Below are 22,444 nucleotides of genomic sequence, written 5' to 3' on the forward strand. Positions count from 1 at the left end.
GAAGAGGGAATAAACAAGTTATTTGAATGAAAGGGATATTATACCCAGCAATATCATTATATCAAGAATACTGTTGCCCAAATTCAAATAAACTCAACTTTTCTTGCAACTAAAAGTAGAATTTCAATGGCCATAAGTACCAACAAAAAATATCAAAACTCAATATTGTAAACAATATTCCACCAAACATTTCAATGTATAATCACATAATAAAATGTTTTTCAATAGAGAAACATTCCATATTCAGGCAGATCTAGTTGGTAGCAGAAATCAGCCACTAAAGCGATATCATCAAGTCAATAACCAGGATACAAGATTGGGAGAACCTATCTGGAGGTTTACAAACAACAATCTTTATCAGCCATAGGCCAATAACCTGTCTTAGGGAATTTACTGCTACATATAAGACTCAAAAGAACTTAAAATTAAGCCACAACTAAAATGCTACTTATAATGTACAGGTTCTATGGCAAGAGTTATATTATGTATAGAAAGAATTATTGGGGAAATAATTTCATTATATTCCTAAAAATGAATCACAACTACCTATTACTAATTTCCTTTCTTAAGGACAAAATTGTATTTATGTGTTGTCTGTATTTCACCTCTTCAGCTTTTAAATCAAGTGATCAATTATAATGAAATTTGGTATGAATAATATTCCACCGCAGAACATGCCAACCTTGTACATTTGAATTTATTATAATCAGTAACAACATCACGGTGGATGTAAAATTTTGTGATATGGGAATGATACTACCATGAACTACTGATTTACTGCAGATGATGATATTGCACACGGTGACGGACCTTTGAAATAATATGCAACTTTTGCCAAGGTAATTATTTGTAGAATCTAAGACAACAACATGGCAACTATGCAAATATTCTAATTCAAATTTCAGTTGTCAGTGACACTGGTAACTAATATTCCATTGCAGCTAGGAATATGAAATGTTGTATAATAGTACATAATAGACTTTCTTGAAAATTATGTATGCAGCAGTGACCAGTGTGAAAATGGCTATGGTGCAAAACTTTGAGGTTATATCTGACAAGATTAATTAATTAATCATATTTAAGTTCATCCTTACTTAAAAGATGGTTGCCGTTATTTCTGTTATAACAGACAAAAGCAGGCTTCTGACTTGCATTCAAGAGGTACCTGACTGAGGTTATTTTTATGGTTTTCCCATTCAATCTAGGAAAATGTTGGAATAATACCTAAAATTAGACCATGACTTCTTCCCTCCACAGCCTTTCCAATTCAATCATTATTCAATTTACCATTCAGCCCTGCACATTCTGAGTTATGGACAGCATCCCTAAATAAATCGCACATAAACAAGATAACAGCCACCTGAGATGATCCTTGCTACAAACAACATTATTTCCATTTTGTTTCGTGCATATTCCAGTACTGTGCTTCTTTAAATGAGGCTCTGATTTATACTTAGTCATCATGAGGAAAACTTCATTACAACCCCTTTGCAATTCAAACATTTTCTCCGCTTTCCACTTAGACACGTACTTAAGTATGGTGTCAGTTGTCAGAACAATTGAGAAAACCCAAGAGAAAAGTCTTCACTGTAGCTTTGTACAGAACAAGGTGCACATAAATAAAAACAAAACTGAATAAGTTCAAAGCCAGGCACTTAGTAAATAAACACATGTGTGGAATGTTAACTAACACACATTTAAGATTATAGTCGTCTGAGATGTGATGCCAAGCAGTTTGGTAGATAGGCACCAAAGTTTTGGAGGAACCTGCTACCTATATCTTCAGAAGAACATAGCCTGAGGATGAAGGCAGGCATCAGGTTATTCCAAAACACTGGTAACCATCTACCAATTCCCACAGCATTACATCTGCAACCATAATCTTAATATTCACCACTACATGAACCTCAAATTTAACATAAATAGTTCCTTTGCTCCTGCACATATAAAATTCTCAGATTCAGCCAAAATATACAAACCTGAGACTTCGTTTCCACTCGAACCAAATCCATAGGTGTACACCTGCATTTTATTACAGACAGTGTGGAGATAAGAACTGGGTTCTGGTCATATGGCTCTCTGAAACAGAATTTTCATATATGAATATATATTTCAGAATATTCATGTATGGGATGATAATACATGATAATTTGCCTGTGAATTCTCTAAATATGTTTTGTTGTGTGTGGATAATACACAAATCCTAATGCTGTCCCCAAAAATACTGTTCCTGAAAAACCACTTTCCGTTTCGTTCCGTTCACTTTATACAGACAAAGTGTGTAGGGCGCTGAATTCCTCCTGAAAACTGGAGTGCCATAATGTCACTGTTATGAATGTGGAATATAAGTGAAACTGCAAAGTCAGACCTCACACCCTTAAAAATAAACCTTTATTATACAAGAACTTACCTGCTCATTTTGTAAAATTTCTGATATTTCCTATCACAAATTACGTTGCTGGTTTCAAGTTCTCCATGGTAAGATTTTCATATAACTTTTTGTTAATCACTAAGAGATGGTATTTCTTTATCAGCTAAAGTATCAGACAACTTTTACCTTCCATATTTCATTTTATCACTATACACATGCACCATATACATACATGTCAATAAATGTGGTTTTGCATATTCTATGCCTGAAAATGGAAAACTACTGTAATACAAGTACAAGTCAGACTTAATGGTTTAGTTAATAATATGTAAACTGGAGCAAACTGCATAATTATCTGAAAGTATGATATTTTGATTTAATATGTTCATAGTGAAGCATGGAAAACACATAGTTGTATTGAGTTTTTGGACTCTGTGATCAGAACAAACCCCGTTCTTGAAACTGACTGAGTTTCCATCCTCCAGTGAGAAAAAAAAAGATATGGGTTCCAAAATGCTGTGCTGTGTTTGGAATTCTAAAATGATGGAGTAAATCCCCAAATCATATTAGCCAAAATATAAGCCATGCTGTCTTTCCAGAACTGATGCTTTTAAAACCAGGATGCAGTTTATAAACAGTTTTGAAGCCAAATAAAATTCATTGGATTGTCTAGATCTGGTAAAGGTACATAGTATATCTGCACTCATAAGTACTGAGACTGGTAAAGAAGTATACAATTCTTTATTGGAGTCTGTCATAACACAACATAATGGTCAAGGTTAAAATTACCTTAGCTACATGTTTTGGCTTTTAAAGCCATCATCAGGCAGACACATGATTACTATATTCACATACTATTGAACTGAAATTGTGACAGTAAAGCTGGATACTAGATAACTGTTACGTTATAAAATATATGGTACAAAAATATAATGAATTATAAAATTATTATAAAACGAAAGTTATGGAGTAAAATAAGGCTAAAAACTCTTCATGTGATATTGCATATCATGAAGTTGAATCTTGTCATATTCCCGCAGACATAATGGTATATTCTAGACATGTAGACATATAGTAAACTGCTTGGAGGCCCATGGTATAGATGTAGTATTATTTGACATTAATTGTCTGGCCGGTGCCTCATCTTACAATGTATTTTGTCTGTTCTGTTGGGAATACAGATTGCAACTCAAGTGGTAAAGAAGTGCCTGGGTTGAACTGTTCAGTGATGGTAAGACAAGTGTTCCTTGCAATTTACACCCAATTTCGTACAATGAGAAAGTGGGAAATAATGATGAAAAGTTGAAAATCACGTAAATGCATAAAATACCCACATAACCAGCAGGCCCAGCAATATAACACACACAGTCACAGGAGTAAGACACAACACACAGCACAATACACATGAAAGTAGGAAGAATACTCCGACAGAAGAAGATAGGTGTGACTCGCGTACTGAAATACGACATAAGGATGACAAATCCTGAATAGTTCTAACATCAAATTTAACAGACAATTAAAGAAAATTGTTCTGCTGCATAGAAATGTTAAGCTCTTAAATGTGGATGCTCAAAGGAAGTACTTTACTAGACATGGACAACACTTAAATAATAAAGGCAAAGAGCTAGTTTCTATAGAATTAACGAAACTAGTAAAACAGTGTGTGGTAGAGGAAAAAACTACTCCTATTCCAAAGCAATGGAAGGAAGAAAGAACTGACGTTTTCAATAAAATTGTTAAAAACATTGAACCTGTCCCTGTTAAGGAAGCGGTAAAGTTAAATGAAAAGTTAAATGAAAATTTCTCCGGGAAAAATATAAATGTGAAAAGCTTATCTAACAACATAGATCAGGAAATACATTCCAAAGAAGTAGATAGAACTAATATATGTAGATCTTCAAGTAGACCAAACAAGGCCACAATCTCAAGAAATAAAGATTTTTTATGGTAGACACAAACAGACCTAAATGTTCAAGGAAAAGGGTTAAAAGGAGTGATGATTTAAACATCCCCCTCAGGATATTTCATCAAAATATAAGGGGTTTGAAAGATAAAATTAATGAGTTAACTCTATCTTTAATAAATGAGAAACCTAGTATAATATGTCTATCGGAACACCATTTAAAAGTCCACGAGATGGAGGGAATTCACATACCTAACTACAAATTTTGCGCAGGCTATTGTAGGAAGAAGCACAAAAATGGAGGTGTTTGTATATTCATTAATGAGGATTATAATTTCACTGTGATTAATGTTCAAAAATTTTCAAAAGAAAAGGATATTGAAATAGTAGCTATTAAAACAGAATTTAATAAAATAAGGATAATAGTTTTATGTATATATAGATCCCCAATAGGTGATTTTGATCTTTTTATGGTCAAACTGGATTTTATCCTTAACTCTCTCCAGAAATCTAATGTTGAATTTATAATATGTGGGGATTTTAACATTGATTATTTGGAAAATAATAACAGAAAATCAAAACTAGAAGTTTTACTAAGTACCTATAATCTTAAAGATAGTGTCAAATTTCCTACAAGAATTACTAATACTTCGGCCTCGCTAATAGATAATATATTTATAGATAATAGACGTAGCTATAGCATTAAGCCATGTATAAATGGGCTATCGGACCACGATGCGCAGGTCATTACTTTCAAGAATGTTCCTGTGCCAAACAAAGTTCTGGGCTCTACCTTCATAAGAAGTATAAATAAGAACAATTGTGAAGAATTTAAAAAATTATTAAGTTGGGAAAACTGGGAAAACATCTTTGAAAATAATAATGTTAATATTATATTCAACAATTTCCATAATACGTACCTAAGATGTTTTTATACCTGCTTTCAAAAAAAAAAAGTTGAGCACAAGGATTATAACAAGAAATGGATTACACAGGGAATTAGGATATCATGCAGAAGAAAAAAAGAACTTTTAGTGCTAAGTAGACAGTGGGATGATCTAAACCTTAAAATATATTACAAACAATATTGTAAAGTATTATCAAAAGTGATTATTGCTGCAAAGAAATTACACTATAATAAACTTATCTCTAGATCCAATAATAAAATGAGAAGTACGTGGGAAATTATAAACGTGGAAAAAGGGAAAACAAAAAGGGGCAATTGTGTTCAATCTTTAATGATTGAAAACAAAGTAATAAGGAATCAGAACAAAATTGCAAATGCGTTTAATAAGTTTTTCATATCTATAGCTGATTCTACCATCCTAAATAAGAATGTATGTTCAAATCAGGAACTACCCACCCCAATTGACTACTTGATTGATTCATTTAACTTGCCAGTCAATAAGATGAAATGGCAATATGCCTCTACTCAAGAAATTACAAGAATTATTAAATCGTTAAAGACAAAAAATTCGACCGGATATGATGAAATTTCAAATAGAATCATAAAAGTAAGTCTGCCATTTATAGTCTCCCCTCTGACTTACATCTGTAATAAAATTCTCAGTACTGGGGTTTTCCCGGACAGACTGAAATATGCCACAGTTAAACCACTTTTTAAAAAAGGTGAAACTCAAAATATGGCCAATTACAGGCCCATATCACTGCTAACTTCCTTTTCTAAGATAATTGAGAAATTAATGTATGCAAGACTTATTAATCATATAGAGTCAAATAATATATTAGCACAGGAACAGTATGGTTTTAGGTCTCACTCCTCAACTGAACAGGCAGCTTTCTCGTTAATGAACAGTATCCTATCTGCAATGAATAATAAGTTAATGGTAGGAGGCTTATTCTGTGATCTACAGAAAGCATTTGACTGTGTCAACCACAAAATATTACTAGAAAAGTTAATATTTTATGGAATAGAAGGGAAATTTAAGTCACTTATAGAATCATATTTAATGGATAGATACCAAAGAGTTGTAATAGGAAACAAATTCGACAGTAGAAGCTTTTCCGAATGGGAAGTAATCAAATGTGGTGTACCTCAGGGATCTATCCTTGGCCCACTATTTTTTCTGTTTTACATTAATGACTTACCTTCAATAAGCAATAGGAAAAATAAAACAGTACTTTTTGCAGATGACACAAGTATTATAATAACTGACATAAATAAATTAGAACTTGAAATTAATCTCAAACAAACTTTAAAAGATATTGACACATGGTTTAATGCTAATTTACTTGCTTTAAATTTTAAAAAATCTCAATATATTGAATTTCGTTCCAAGAATTGTTATAATATTACCCCAATGACCATAGATGATGAAATAAAATTACCAAAGGTGAAAGAAACTAAATTTCTAGGACTAATTATTGATGATACCATCACATGGAAACAGCATATTAACTATGTTATCAATAAAATTGCAAGGTCATGTTATGCGTTGAGAAACATAAAGCATTTTATCCCATTAGATACATTAAAGGTAATTTATTTTGCACACATTCACTCCATTTTAAGCTATGGCATAATTTTCTGGGGTAACGCTTCCTATGCCTGCAATGTCTTTAGACTACAAAAGAAGGCTATGAGAATTATTGCAAATTTTGGTCCAAGAGAATCATGTAGACATCTATTTGAGAAATTCGAAATACTGTCATTCTATTCCCAATTCATATACTCATTGATTTTATTCACGATTAATAATGATCATCTTTTTAATGCTATTACCATGATTCATGAACATAAAACCCGAACCCATAATAATCTATATTTGCCTTCTGTGAACCTGACAAAGTATAGTCAGAGTGCATATGTGGCGGGTATTAAAGCCTTCAACCATTTACCTCAAACTTTAAAAGAGTTGACTTTGGATGTACCAAATTTTAAGAGAGCACTAAAGAGATTTTTACTTCATCACTCCTTTTATTCCATGAAAGAATACTACCAACAGAAATGGGTATAATGTGTAATGTAAGATAACACACAGATTGTGACGATAAATGAACTGATATAGAAATATGTCATAAACTACAAATTATGTAATTATCCTGTTTTATTTGTCTCTTTTTTATTGATTGTCTCTTTTATATGCATTTTAATTTGACGCACTTGATTAATGGAATGAGTAATGAATGAATGTCTTAATGGAAATTTTAATTTTATTTTATTTTAGTCCATTATAAATCTTGATAAATTTCTTGATCATTGTTTAATGTGTATTATAAGTATTATAAGTTTACCTCATTTAATTGCAATATTACTGTATTATTGTATAGCTACTATGTATTCTAACTTGACTTGTTCCATATCCTATGGTGTCTCACCTGTACTGGATTTACGGAATGTAAATAAATTCAATTCAATTCAATTCAATTTTTAATATTTAAAATTTAGCAATATATATGACAAATATATATTTTAGTTATTTTAGTATAAAGACAACAGGGCATGCAATGCAGTAGTTCAACGTACATCGAAAAGCACCTGAAGATGGCACTTTAGTGCCGAAACATGTAGTGCAAGAGAGAAGAGTAAGGTGAATAAATGTATGCACTGTAAGACGGTCAGAATAAATCATGGACATAAATCAGTGCAACAGGACGCTAAAATATAACAATATCTTTTTTACTTCAAGACTGTACATTTTTTTGGGTGCAGCTTATGTTTGATGGCAGCTCATATTCAGGTAATATATTAATTTAACATAACATTGTCATGACCCTTTAGAATTGGTGTGCAGAAAACAAGGCTTATGATGTACAACATGGATAATATTGTGTTACTGTAATTTCTTCATCACATATGGACGGATTTTTCGGTATGTAAGTGAAACTATTATATCATTATAGTGTTCTTCCTGTCCCAGTTTCTGAGTTGGCTTCTACTGCTGTGATCAGGATTCTAACAACAAATGCATCACAAAAATCTGTGACTCATACGGAGTATATAGCAGGAATAAGATTCAGTGATATTATGGATATTAAATAAATAAAACTGGAATACCCCAGGATTTACATGATATTAGTTAAATAATTAAACACTGAATACACACAAACCAATGTGTACTTTACTATTCTTGAAAAATCCAGAAGCAGACTTACCCAACGGCATAGCTGATAGCTTTGGCTAACCCATTTCCAGATCCACATGGAATGACTCCAATAGGCAGTTCCTTTACAGCTTTCTGCCAGTCTTCACGTTCAAAGAGACCGTTGATCACCTCAAACATGATTCCGTCACCTCCCACCACAACCAAACCACGCCACTGATAAATATTTTTTGTGCACACAAAGTCCCTGGCATAGTTTGCATGTTTTGTCACATGTAAGTCAAAACACACTTCTGCTTCAGCCAGCATTGGGACTACCCTCTGTTGAAAGATCTCTCGTGCTTTTCCTGGACCACTCTTTGGATTCAGCAACACCAACAGCTTCCTCTCCTCCAGGTGTGAAACTGGAGAATGGCAGAAAATAAACATATGGTCATTAGAGTAACTGTAGGTTTTTATATATAAAGTCTATCATAACTACAGGTTTATGGCATTGGTGGCCATAACTCGACAACCAGTGAAGACACAGAAGACTGAGAAGACTTAGTATGTGCCGCAGTGAATTGTGGTGTGTGTGTATTAGCGCTGGCACTATAGTTACCTATAGTTACGATCCATAAGTGTTCAATAAATCCAATTACCAATCCAAGCCTCATCTACAGTCACTCAAACTCGTGACAATATTATCACTTTGCAATACAGTTTTTGTGCCACAAGAGACGCATATCAGCAGTTAAGAAGGCAGGATGTCATAGGTACATACTGCATATCATGGGTACTGGCAGACAGGAAGCCGGGCATCTGCCCCATTCCCCTAGGATTTTTTGGAAAAACCATCAACAGCGGAAAAAGGACTTGTGACAAATATTAATATCAAAAATCAAAAGTACTTTTAATATTCTGATGGTGCATGCTCCAACTGAGGATAATTTTATAAGGAACTAGAGTAAGTATGTGATATATTTTGTGGGTTACTTTACAATGCTGTCAGTATCCAGATTATACAGTGTTGAATGGTAGGACTGATGAATAACGAGGTGGAGAGGATTTGGAAGGATACAATCATTGCCTAATCACTCCAGCATTTGCTTGGAGGGAATGAGGGCAGCCATGGAATTCCTCAGTTGGTATTGCAGTTGAGATTAAAATCTACCACTTCCCAAATGAAGTTTCTGAGTGATATTCCTGAACCTGCATATTTGATCAGATCCATACAAATAAAATCACCATTCTGTTTGTAGATTTCAGTGTACAAATTTGGAGAGAAGACATTTCAAAACAAATATTCAGGGGGGGGGGAATTCAAACACACAACTGGAAAAGAGATTTTACATAAAATTAATAATGGTAAGGAGGTTATAGCAAACTGCAACAAGCCAAAAAGTCCATCAAGAATAAAATGACCCTGTATCACAACATTTATAAATAAATTTGGTCTCCTCATGACAAAATATGTTAACTGAATGTGATACTGATCAGTATCTGATGGTTGCAAAAGTCAGGGAAAGACTGTCGGTAAGGAACCAAACAATGAAAAAGTTTCATAAGGAAAGGTTTAATCTCAAGAATGTAACATGCAAGATCAGGAACAGTATCAGATTAAAATCGTGTAGGTCTGTGATGGAAAAATTTGGATGGTAATGTGGATATCAGAGGACATGAAAAGTATTGGAATATCAAAACTGTGGTCAGGTTATAATGACTGAAAGCAATATAAAAACGAATTGATGACTAATATCCAAAGTATTAGAATAGAGGAAGGAGAAAATGAATGGATATTATCTGAAAAAGTATTATGTCAAAGAACAGAAGTTGCAGGTACAAAACAAAAGCACTTGAAACAAATAATTGGAAACAAACATTAGGCTTGTATAGAGACATACATAAATGTAAGGACTATAAACTAAGACGTAGCTTGTTAAAAGATGGGAATGGTAACCTCGCTGTATATATCCACAATATTTTTGAACAGGTGTAAAACTTATTTCAGTTAGGAATTATATGGACATGGGGTTCATTTTAGACAGATGGAAATGCACTGACAATGATACTGTTACTGAACAGTTTAGAAGGCATACTCTCCAGGTACTGAACAAATTCTACCAGAATTCATCTGTGCAGGAGGTAAATTATTACATTTTGAGATGAACATCCATATTCATTCTATTTTGAAAAAGGAGGAATTGCCACAGAAGTGAAAAGAATAAAGTATTATACTGTTTTATGATCAAGGAAATATAACTACTGTGGTAATTACTGAGAAGTTGTATTATCAAACTGACACAACTTTATTCAATACTTTTTCTTGCATGGTCAATTCTGTACAAAGCAAAACCTACAGTAAAGTTTGAGCATGCAAATATTTGTCTATTCAGAATGGTTTGAAACAAAGATATGTTTTGCCACTCTCACGTCATAATGCCTCTATGTAGCTTCAAAGAACGGCACATGCCCTATACTGACAAAGGCCAATGTGGAATGGAATCCATATTAAATGAGTCTCCATATGGATACGTCTGTTTCAAGTGCAAAGGGTATCAAAATGTGTTTGTGATTTTTCATACCTCATGGCTTTTTAATTATTGCAAATACAGTCTACTGTGGACTGCTGGAGACATTACAGTGAGAATTAAATTGTTTATACATTGTTACGATTTCAGTGACTATAAACAGACTTTGGACCCATAATCGGATTTATTGAACCCCTAAACTTGTAACTCCAAATAAGGATTATGCTCTTACTGTTTTACATACTTCACACATGATTATAGGACACATTACGTCTTCTCAGACTGTTACAGTCTTCACTAGCCGTTGCTTGGTAGCGGCTTCAATAGCGAAAGTTCCCCTTCCTCTGGGTTGCCGAATTGACCCTGGTCTCAGCCACTAGCTTCTCACAGCTGAACTCCAGCGGTTATAAAACTTACTGGAACTCTTAACTTTCCCTGCTTATAAACATCTCTGCACGGACCGCGTAGAAAACACCATTCCTCTGTTGCATTGCAATTGTTGTTTAGCGATGGCATGACGTATACCATTGTTCCGTGCACAGCCATCGGCAGAATTTATAGTGGATCCATATGGACTAAAATTAAGAGCGAATTGTCATGCTGTTGAACACCTCTAGACCCATTACCACTAGAGAAAAACAAAATTTGCCAGACAACTTTCAGGCTAGGCCTTCCATATCGACGTTCACACCAAATTCTGCAATAGTTTGACAGATGAAACATTAACGGGAAATTAAGAAACATGCATGACATCCCCATTACACCCACAAAGACCGTACATAGGTCACTTCTTTGTGGCTTATTTTACGGCGCTCTCAGTATCTCGGACTACACAGGGCTGACTAGTAGGATGACTGGAGAGTGAATTTGAAAGGATCTGAAAGGAAGCGGTCGTGGTCTAATCGAGATGGGGCTACTATATCCGCATTCTCCTGACTGTACTGAGTAAAACTATGGAAAAACTCCGGACAGAAGGTGTCACAGCCGAGATTTTAACCGGACACTTCTGGAGTATAAGGCCAGAGCTTTATAGATACACCAACATCTCTGGTTACAAAGGCTGTTATCGATGATGGTGGTGATGATTTTGTTATTGCTAGTGGGGTGGGACTAAGTCCCTTGCACTGCGGCCACTTCTGGCCTCTTGTACCAGCCCCAGATGATAGGTGAGCGTGATTGTGGAGCAGTTGGTAGAATGAAGATTGGCAGGGGAAACCGAAGTACTCGAAAAAAACTGCCCCAGCGCCATTTTGTCCACCACAAATCCCACTTGACCAGACCCGGGTAGCCAGCGACTAACCGCTTGAACTTTGGCGCGGCCGATGATGATGATGATGATGATGATGATGATGATGATGACAGTACACTATTGCGGTGGTATGTTTCATTATTTATGGTCCATAACACGTACTGTGTGGGACAGACGCGGAGTATTCAAATGTTCAAGAAGGTGCTACATGCAGCCAACACTACGCTCTAAAAGTGTCAATTGCTGTACCTAACCGCAGCTAAGAAACAACTCTGCATCCCGCGCGACCACAGTGACTGTGCGACCCAAGCCGCGCAATGTCTTCAACCGCTCAATCACTGTGATTGTGGGTTCGAATACCACTTAGGACACGGATGTTCATCCGCGTTTTCCCTTGTGTTTGTCCTGTGCAGGCAGAGGCCCTGAAACAGCCGATCCCCCCTTCACGGAGTCCTACAAAATATCTAACAGATGCATAGTTACAGACTCCAATTCTGAATGCGAACAGACCAGTTCACCAGTGGATTTTGTGATACTGCCAGGATCAGACACATTCATATGCCAGTCCTCTTGCGTCTCTTCACATTACGAAACTACTACATCAGATTGGAAAGGCTTCGTCTAACGTCCCAGTGACGACAGCTTGACACAACTGTGATTACAAGCGATAACGGCTATGTAAGGGGTGTACACATGCCGGAAAGTGCCTAATCCGGCCCGATAACACTTTCAAACCGGCCCTCAGCAACATACATTAAAAATTCCAATAAAATATATTCGAAATATGCATTACCTGTGCACACTTGCATCGTAAATACAATTTCATTCGCCATAAGGTTAAAATGGGATTAGGGAACGAATGCTTATGGCCTACCGGTATGATTTTTAGCCTTTTCCGCTTGAAATTAATTATGCGCCCTTATATTCCTCTGTGTACAAATGACAGACATAAATTAAACATTTATAATTTTACACTGATACAGATGCGCGGCCCATGAAGCTTAACTAAACTGCTGATATAAACCCGCTCGTCACAATAGTTGCGACCTCCTAGGCTGTTCTGTGAGGGCCCAAAAATAACGACAATAAGTCCGTAAATTACAGAATACCATACTGGTGATTAATTTTGCTGTGTAACTAAAACGACTTTTTAGGTTGAATTTTTGCTTCCCTGTAAAAATACAAGTGTTTGCATCCCCTTTACAGTCCTGTCATAAGATTATCAAATTAACCGTAAAAAAAATACAGTACACATTTAATATGCGCACGAAGCATACGAAGAATTTTTTTTTCTAATACACAAATTCACGTGCAATTATTCACTGTTTAGTTTATGATATTAGTGCGATTTCAAAACTTTATACACCTAGTAAAAGTAAAGCTATCCCCGCACCAGGCCGTGAAGGCCCATAGGGTTGTGAGACGTTGAGGTTCCCACATTATCTAGACAATCGGCTCAAAGGTGGCGATAAGGTTGTCAGCCCTACGCGCCGGCCGCACTTTAATCCCCAGGAAAATCATTTAATTAATTCCTGGTACTCCTTCTGTTAAGAGGCTGAGTAAACCCCAGGGCCTAGTGCGGCTGGAAGGATTAGGTCAACTGAAAAAAATCCAATGACCTCATCGGGACTTGAACCCGCGACCTTCCGGCTTGTAGCACTACGCTACCGCGTGCCTGGCTTTCCCACCAATATCCTATATGCATTCATCTTCTACCTTATTTGTGCTGCATGCCCTGCCCATCTCACCCTCTTTCATTTGATCATTCTAATTGTACTTGGAGAAGAGTACACGTTATGAAGCTCCTCATTGTGTAGTTTTAACATGAAAGTTCGAAAATAAACTTATAATATCTCTGTTGTTTAATTATTTCGAAACCCGTTAATACTCACGGCGAAAAATTATTCGACAGAAAATGCATCTATAATTTTTTTCTATATCTTTTGGTCTAAAACATTCTTCCCCTCAGATACTTTCAGATATACTGGCATAAAAACGCTATTTTCAGGTAAAGACATATTTAAACTTGTATGAACTAAACGAAAACCGACATAGCTTGACAATGTAAAATTCTGAAATACAGGATCTCATGAAGTTGTGTCCAGCTGTTCTCGTGCTGTTCCACGAGTGCAGACGGACACAGCGGTGTTCCGCAAGACTGCGAGCTCGCCTAGAAAACTACCAACTAACATCCCTCATATGACCTTCGCATTTATTTATCAGATACAAATGGCTATCGCATAACAAACATCACCCTACATACAGGTAAATTGCGTTCTCTTGTACTTCGTTTAGTATTAGCCGCCTTCGTATTTTTAACATTTCAAACGAAAAATTCGTGATCAGACTTATATGTTACGTGCACAATGTGTCCTTTCTCTCAGCAACTCTCACAATCAGTGTAGATTTCAGCACAAATTTCCGTCGAAATCCACTGGGTAGTTCGCTGGCGAATTAAGCTGAAAGACCGAAAGGGAAAGCAAGTTACAGCCTCTGGCAGAACAGCCGGGCTTCGGGCTGAGACTGAAACCAAAGACGTCCAAAATACGAAGCAGCAATGCTGCCCACTGGACCGTAAGGTTCGGTAACTGCAATGTTATAATCACAGGCAGTCGGTATAGTGACTAGCCTACGCGATGGACTTAGTTCAATTCCCGGATGGTGCAACAGATTCGTCTCCTGTCCACGGCGTTGAGGACTGCCCTGAGACCTACCCATCATCACATTCAGTACTTACTGTGGCTCTCTCCTCGGGGGTCAAGCGGTCGGGAAATTAAGCTGAGCATCACGTCATACCACGGCGTGACGCTTAATTGAACATAGGGGCCTTACATTTTCTATAATGTGACAATACAGGCTCGTAACTTGTTTACAAACTGACGTCATGCATGCGTCACGGAAGTACGGTCACATGCACTGCTTTCAATACACTTCTGTACTTCAAGGTTTCAGCACTTTCTTAAGAGACAGTACTTAAGTGGAGATAACAGCCATTGAGGAAGTGTCCTTGGCACATTTTAAAAAACAACCTGCCTGAAGGCAAACAATGAGTAGCTTTTGGGAGAAGACAAATAAACAAAGGAACAGTGAAAGCCATTCCCGAGACTTTACTTCGGTTTATCGCAATGTGAGTTGCAGTGTGCAGTAAAATGCCCATCTTTGTGCAGTCGTTTTTCACAGTACTGCTTGGCTTCTTTTTGGTTATACGGTACGGATATTTTTTTTAACTAAGGGACCAAGACAGGATGAACAAGGTAACGGTAATGCTAAGAGAATGTAGATGTCAGTATCGGCGCTTCCACGAAACAGAGATCCCGATTACTGGCTCAAAGCGAAGAAAAGTACAATCAATTTGGAAGTACTGCGAGATCTATTTAAACGTTGAATTAAAGTCGACGGGTGATGCTAATTATCATTATCCCCTGTATCTCGTGTGTGGAGGTATCTTATCAGATCAATCCATGGTGCCAAGAAAACTGAAACGGCATTCAGAAATGAAATATGTGTGTCTTACACGGGCCACCAGAATACTTTCATTGTCTTAGGTCTTCGGAAAAGCAAATGTCACATACATTTGTAAAACGAACAATTCTGTCTGAAAACTCTTTACTTCCTATAACGTTGTAGAAATAATAGCATAAAAAAGACAGACAGAATCCACACTCTGTCGGAAAGTAACCGGCAAAAAAAACAGCCAAGGCGATACTTGGCTCCGAAGAAGTTATGAAGGTACCCTTTTTCAAATAACACTGTAGGTAGAAGAATCGCGGAAATATTTGAAGAAATTAAATTTAATGTTAAGGAAAAGTTCTGACAAATTCAGTTTGCAATTAGATGAAATTACAAGTGTGAATGGAAAGTTGCAGTTAATTTTATTTGCAAGATTCGTGGTTGAGGGTCCGATGGCCCAGCAGCTCTTGTTCTGCTGGGAACTGGAGACAACAGCAGCAGGTAGTGGTCAATTCTTACTTTCAAAGCAAGGATTTATGTTGGAATAACTGCACTGATGGCGCAGCGATGATAACCAGGAAATGTAAAGCAGTCTTAGCCTTCGCAATAAAAGACAGAGAGATAATGCCTCCTTTTTCTTTATTGCTAGTGGGGTGGGACTAAGTCCCTTGTACTGCGGCCACTTCTGGCCTATTGTACCAGCCCCAGATGATAGGTGAGGGTGATTGTGGAGCAATTGGTGAATGAAGATTGGCAGGGGAAACCGAAGTACTCGGAGAAAACCTACCCCAGCGCCACTTTGTCCACCACAAATCCCACTTGACCAGACCCGGGATCGAACCCGGGTCGCAGTGGTGGGAAGCCAGCGACTAACCGCTTGAGCTATGGCGCGGCCATAACTCGTACTTAGAATTAATTCAAATGCTGAAAGGGAATCAATAAATATGATATCTTCTAATGTACGTAAGAATGTAACATCCCTGTCATTTTCCTTATTCTCACTCGCGGATCTAACAGAAAACGCCCCAAAATACTAAGAAATGTATTTCACGCTGTTACGAATGTGCGCGGTAGCCGCAACTGTTAAAGTGATGTGCGAGTGTTGCCGCAGGGATCCTGGATAGGTTCCGAGTCCTCATTCTCAGTTTGCTTCGGCTGCATGAGTGTACATTTATCTGTAATTCCAACGCTGTTCCTCCTTTACAGTTTCACCCGCTACACGTATATACTGTTTTATCAAGAAGGAAAGCGAAGAACGGGTACTTCTTCTAATGCAGCGGATCCTACGTTGTTTGACATGGCTACGCGTTCAGCTCACTAACCAATGCCCCTCCTCACTTTTGCTGCCTCATACACGCGGGTAAAGGTAGAAAAAAGGTAAAGTTATTCCAGTGCTAAACTAATTAAGCATTACGCCATGAAGGCGTATGGGGGAGTGGATTTTTCTTGGCCTCTGCACTAGCTGGAGGTGAGTGGACAGCTTCACGCTCCTGACTCTTTACCCCCAGGGAAAGAGCCCCCGGTACCCATTGGATAGGAGGTTGGGTGGACCCCAGAGCCGGTCTGGACAACATGGACTCGAACTCCGACTCCTCGGTCGTCCAGCCTGTAGCCCGTCGCTATACCGACTGAGCTAACCTGGCTCACATACGTGGTATACATGAGGAAGTATTGTGATGGTGAAAATAATGGCTCTACAGATTTTCACGAACTTTATTCATGTTCTGAACCATCATAAATCGGCGCCCTGAGAATATGAACATTCTAATTCCAAAAATATCGGTCCTTCATCCCCCCCCCCATTATGATATTCTCGAAAATGGCTCAACACAATTTCATTACATTTCAGTAATTCATGGAGACCATCGCCCTATATAAAACAGCAAAGGTGGAATTTTTAGGAAAATTACGGTAAGTGCGCTAGGGGAACCCACACGATTACGCAACGCGTACATGTCATAGTTTGTATAATCAGCAGACCAACAATGGTCTACTGAACAGCAATCGATTTCGTTTTCAAGGTAATGTAGTCAAGGTCGATTGTACATGAGGCAGTACGTGCAACGTCTGCGCATCATTTTTCTTGCAATTGAAACAGACAAAACATTATCGTTGCATTTCGTTTTCTCAGGCATTATGTCGCACAAACATGAATAATTACTGTATTTCAAAGTTGTTATATCTTGTGTCTGTTATTCTTGAGATGCCTTTCTCAACGTGAATGTTGGTACTAAGCGTGCTTCAGCAGCTTATAAACACGAGCGTTTGTCACAGATAATGCACACTGCAAGTCATGACTAAGATACAGCCTATTCCTTGCCTTCGTTTTAATGCTGATCATTTTGTGCAGTCTGGTCTCGCTGTGAGGTGCAGCGACAAATGCGACCAGAAGTTTGAGTAGGCTCTGAAGACAGAATGCGGCAGTTTGATGGAGGTCGTTATTGCCAACATGCTTTTTTTTCCCTTGGCACTACAGCCCCAGTGGGCCTAGGCCTACCTCCATGAACTTCTCCGTTCACTTCGGTTTTTCTAGATCTTACACATTCGGTAGGACTCCTTGGGCGAGTGATCAGCTCGTCGCAATGCCTCTACCTGTACACAAACACAGAAAAACGCACACACACAAACTAAACTAAACTGAGTGGGATGCCAAGCGAGCAGAGACAGCACATGCCAACATACTATTTATATTCATAAAAGTATGAAACTGTCAGCAAGCGTGTCACACTTTTAACATTACGATTATTTATGATTATGCCTATTTAATCATTAAAAATTTGATGCCCGTGAAGAGAATTTTATACTTATTTTAACCAGGTTTTCGCCAAAAATCGCCAGATCAAAATCCTGAAAATGTGCTTACATTGCGTTATTTTCTCGCAGACCTAGGTACTCTGCTCTTGTCTTGAAATCCTTGCTACCGGATTAAGTATTCCTGCGAGAACAATCATAAATAAACACTAGGGAAAACATGTAAATAAACCCAGGAGAGCTCCTATACTTCCAGCTGAAGAACAGAAACGCCTGTAAGATGCTAGTATGAGTTGCCTTTCGGCCGGCTTGATTTAAGGATGATAACTAAAGATTAGTTGAATAAGATGAGGCGAGTTGTGGTCAAATTGGAAAAAATATATACCTGGCCATGGCTGGATGCTATTTTCTTGAAAAGGCATCCTACTCTAACGGGACGCTTTGCCAGTAATATAAAGAGTAGAGCAGCCATTACTACTGAAACTTTGAGAGAATATATTTCATTTCTGGCAAAGGAGTTTGAAGGTGTTAATCCTGTCAACATATGGAACTTCAACAAAACCAATCATATTATGATACCGCGGTAAGAAAGCTAGCGACCTTGACCTTGTCTTGTGCTTCCTTGTAGAGAGAGGTTCGGGTGGTCAATTTCGGTAGAAAAAAAAGTACAAAGTACGTCAAATTCTGAATGGCTGTATGATTCCTTATTTCCCAAACAATTCTTGCTCTTCAACAGAGCTCTGCTCCAAAGCGCATTGTTACTACACAGTTCATACTACATCACCTCTAAAGGAACAATAAGATATTGTTGAATAAAGTAAATTAAACAATTAACTTGTGTTGTTATTCTGCTTTTGTTCAATTTTGTGCTGGTAATAATAATAATTCAATTCTTCATTATTTATCTGCCGAGTCAATAGCCGCATGGCCAATTAGAGACAGAGCACAGTGCAGATACAAGTAATTGCATTATGGACAATCACAGCATACAGTCAAAGATTAATTATACGCACGCACTGGAGGATAAACACATTAATGCAGAGAAGTAAACAAACAAACAAACAAATAATAATAATAATAATATTTCATTAGCATAAATCTAAGTTGTTATTGAGAACTGAGAAATTAAACGTATAAATATTTAATTGAGAAATGAAAAGTACAGATATTCAGAGAGAATAATAATAATAATTCAATTTAACTGTTTATGTTCATTGAAACAGTTATAACAACAATGATGATAATAATAATAATAATAAGAAGAAGAAGAAGAAGAAGAACAACAACAAAAACAACAACAACAATAATTCCGTTCAATTCTTTGTTTTTACGTGCTAACTCAGCAGCTGCAGGGGCCAACTGCAGAGTAGACACAAGGAAACAACACAGAGATGTATGGCAAATACATAAATACTCGTATAAGGTAGTCTACTACAGAGAATATGCATAAAACTTACAAGAGCACCTTAATGATACACTTAACTACCCATTAACCAGAAGACTGATGTTATTGAAACGACTGTCGAATATAGTGACATTCTTACAGGTACAATTCGTGTCTATGCACAACGGACAGAAGGATATTTACTGAGGGAAAATGAAGCATAAAAGATATTTTTCTGACTGGAACTATGATGCCATCAGCCTCTATATCCGGAAAGAAAGCAATAAACAGTTATAAAAGTTCCTTAAAAATAATGCCTCAAAAGAACTCCATCTCACGAATAAACGCGCAATTTTAAGGAGTCAAACTCTTGATTATGGCTATATAAATTATCATTTTTAAGATTCCCTTGTAACATAGGCACAAAACTCTCTCTAGACACATAGTTTGTTCATGTTAAGTGCTGGTAAGATAATTCAAGACAATAAAAGGACATTCAAGTTCCATTCCAACTAAGCTGATGTAAAGCAACGATAGGCTATATAACGACGAAAAAGAGAAAGTAGTAGTTCGAATTAGGCCTATAAACTTTACAGCAAGAGAAAATAAATAATCAGCATCATGATGGAAAGACGGTTTAGACTGAAGAAAAACTCCATGGTCGTTAATACAATCTGTACGCAAAACACAAGAATCCTAAAGGACATAGTTAAAGTCAGGCCTAGAGTATTTATGGAGATCGAAATAACTTTTGTATTAAGCTTCTTATGGCTAGCAGTAATGTAGTTTTACGTGATGTTAATATCTGACTGAAGGAGAAGTCATTACAGGAGATACGATGAAAAATTTTTTAATCATCAGCACATCACTCCCAGACCGATCTTGAGGAATACCAGCTAGCGGAATGAAAAGCGAAGAACTCCAGGAAACGAACATAACAAGGTCTACTGGTGAGGTACCTCACAGAACAACCTTGAGGAATGTCAGGCAGGGCAATTAAAGGCGAAGAAAAACTCCAGAAAATGAACGTAACATGGGAAACTGGTTAGACAACTACAAAACCAGTAAAGAAGCCGTAACCGCTAACACTCAGAACTACTGAGGTTTCGGACTTTGTCCATCTTCCGGTATTCTAGGGACCAGAAAACACAACATTCCGGAAACTGGGTCTGTTTCCGTCCTCTGGTGAGGGGGGAGACACCTACTCTGTTGGGCCCTTTAGAAAGAGCTAACCTCAATCACTGGTCTGATTGAGGTAGTCCTGTAAGTCACATGGGATTGCCAAGGAGCAACTTTATTAAGAAGTCATACTGCTACTAAAAGTCGTGCTAAAACTCTATCGCCAATCTGTCTTTATTAGCAAACACTTAACTTTTACATAATATGGTGTCTTAAACTATATTTCTGTCTGTCAGCTTTCATCACTATTTTCATGAATAGGTTATCTTTTATAATCTACTCTGCCATAATCTTGTGACCGATATAAAAGCATCCATCTTCCCTTTTATCTAAAACGGGATTAGACTGAATTTTTGTAGATGCAAGCATCAAGATACTCTTTATTGTTTTATATTATCAGACACGATGAACCGTTTTAAGTACAGGGATTATTATATGGAGAGTTTTAAACTTTGCACTTTACTCACTGAGTGAGATTCACACGGCAGAGATTACTGCCTAAACATCAGTCGATTGGCCTTTGAAATGGAGAAACAATACGATTTATATGAAGCACGGCCTGTTAGATGAACTCGTTCGGTGATCAGGAATTCTGTATTTGATACCAAATAACTTACCCGCATATCAGGGTGACAGTCCTACAAGGGAGTATATCAGGTACAACCTTTTCTTAATATTGACATCAATATATTCCGTCTGATTACACTGTGGGTAGTAAATTGTAGAATAATTATTAACACCGTCCAGTGTGATTCAATTTGTAGATATTTATTCAGTCAGCTGACCAAAACCTGTAAAGGCAATAAATATCTACAAATTGAATCACACTGGACGGTGTTAATAATTATTCTGTAATTTAGTTTACTAGTGTGAGGGACCAGAATGAATAGAGTTAAGTGTGATATTAATTTAATAATTTGTTCCGGGATTAAAGACCGCTTCAGTGGTCTAGTGGTCAGAGTTCCTGACTACAGATCCAGAGGTACGAGTTCGATTGCCGGCGCTACCAGGTTTTCTGAGAACGGGGTCCACTTAGCCTCGTGAGGATAACTGAGGAGCTGTTTCAAGGAAAGAGCGGCGGCTCCGGTCTAGAAAACCGAGATTAATGGCCGTGGGGATCTGTTGCGCTGACCACGTGACACCTTCTATCTGTAAAAGTTAGCATCAACTTCTCTGACAAGAGGCGGTCGCTCGGTCGGTAAAGTTCGCTTACGAACTACAGGCCACGGAGGTTGTTTTGTTTTGTTTTGTTTTGTTTGTTCCGGGATTAATATCAAAGTTAAGTTACCACTACCACAGCTCATTAAGATCCATCTTAAGTCATGAGTACGCGGTTTCAGTCATTAGTCTTCAATTAAATCAAATGACTGTAATTCTTCCAAAATACATGTCTGGAAATCATACCGAAAATACTCAGCTCAGACGATATAGCGACTGGCTACGGACTGGACGGCCGGGGTTCGATTGCCGGCAAGAGTGAGGGATATTTCTCTTCTCCACAGCATTCAGAGCGGCTCTGGTGTCCAGCCAGCCTCCTATCCAATGGGCACCGGCGGCTTTTCCCCGGGGGCAAATCGTGAAGT

General features: G+C 37.4%; 1 protein-coding gene across 1 annotated transcript in view; it reads right to left on the minus strand.

Annotated features, from left to right (window-relative positions):
* LOC111866849 (sphingosine kinase 2) overlaps positions 1-22,444 on the minus strand; it is a 62,912-nt gene that overhangs the window by 23,447 nt on the left and 17,021 nt on the right. Inside the window, exons 2-3 of the mRNA XM_023856171.2 lie at positions 8,391-8,742; positions 1,980-2,079 (exon numbers count right to left, since the gene is read on the minus strand). Of these exons, the coding sequence (XP_023711939.1) occupies positions 1,980-2,079; positions 8,391-8,742 (452 nt within the window). The remainder of the gene's footprint in view (positions 1-1,979; positions 2,080-8,390; positions 8,743-22,444) is intronic.

This window comes from Cryptotermes secundus, unplaced genomic scaffold, assembly GCF_002891405.2.
Source record: "Cryptotermes secundus unplaced genomic scaffold, Csec_1.0 scaffold643, whole genome shotgun sequence".
In the NCBI taxonomy this organism is placed as follows: domain Eukaryota; kingdom Metazoa; phylum Arthropoda; class Insecta; order Blattodea; family Kalotermitidae; genus Cryptotermes; species Cryptotermes secundus.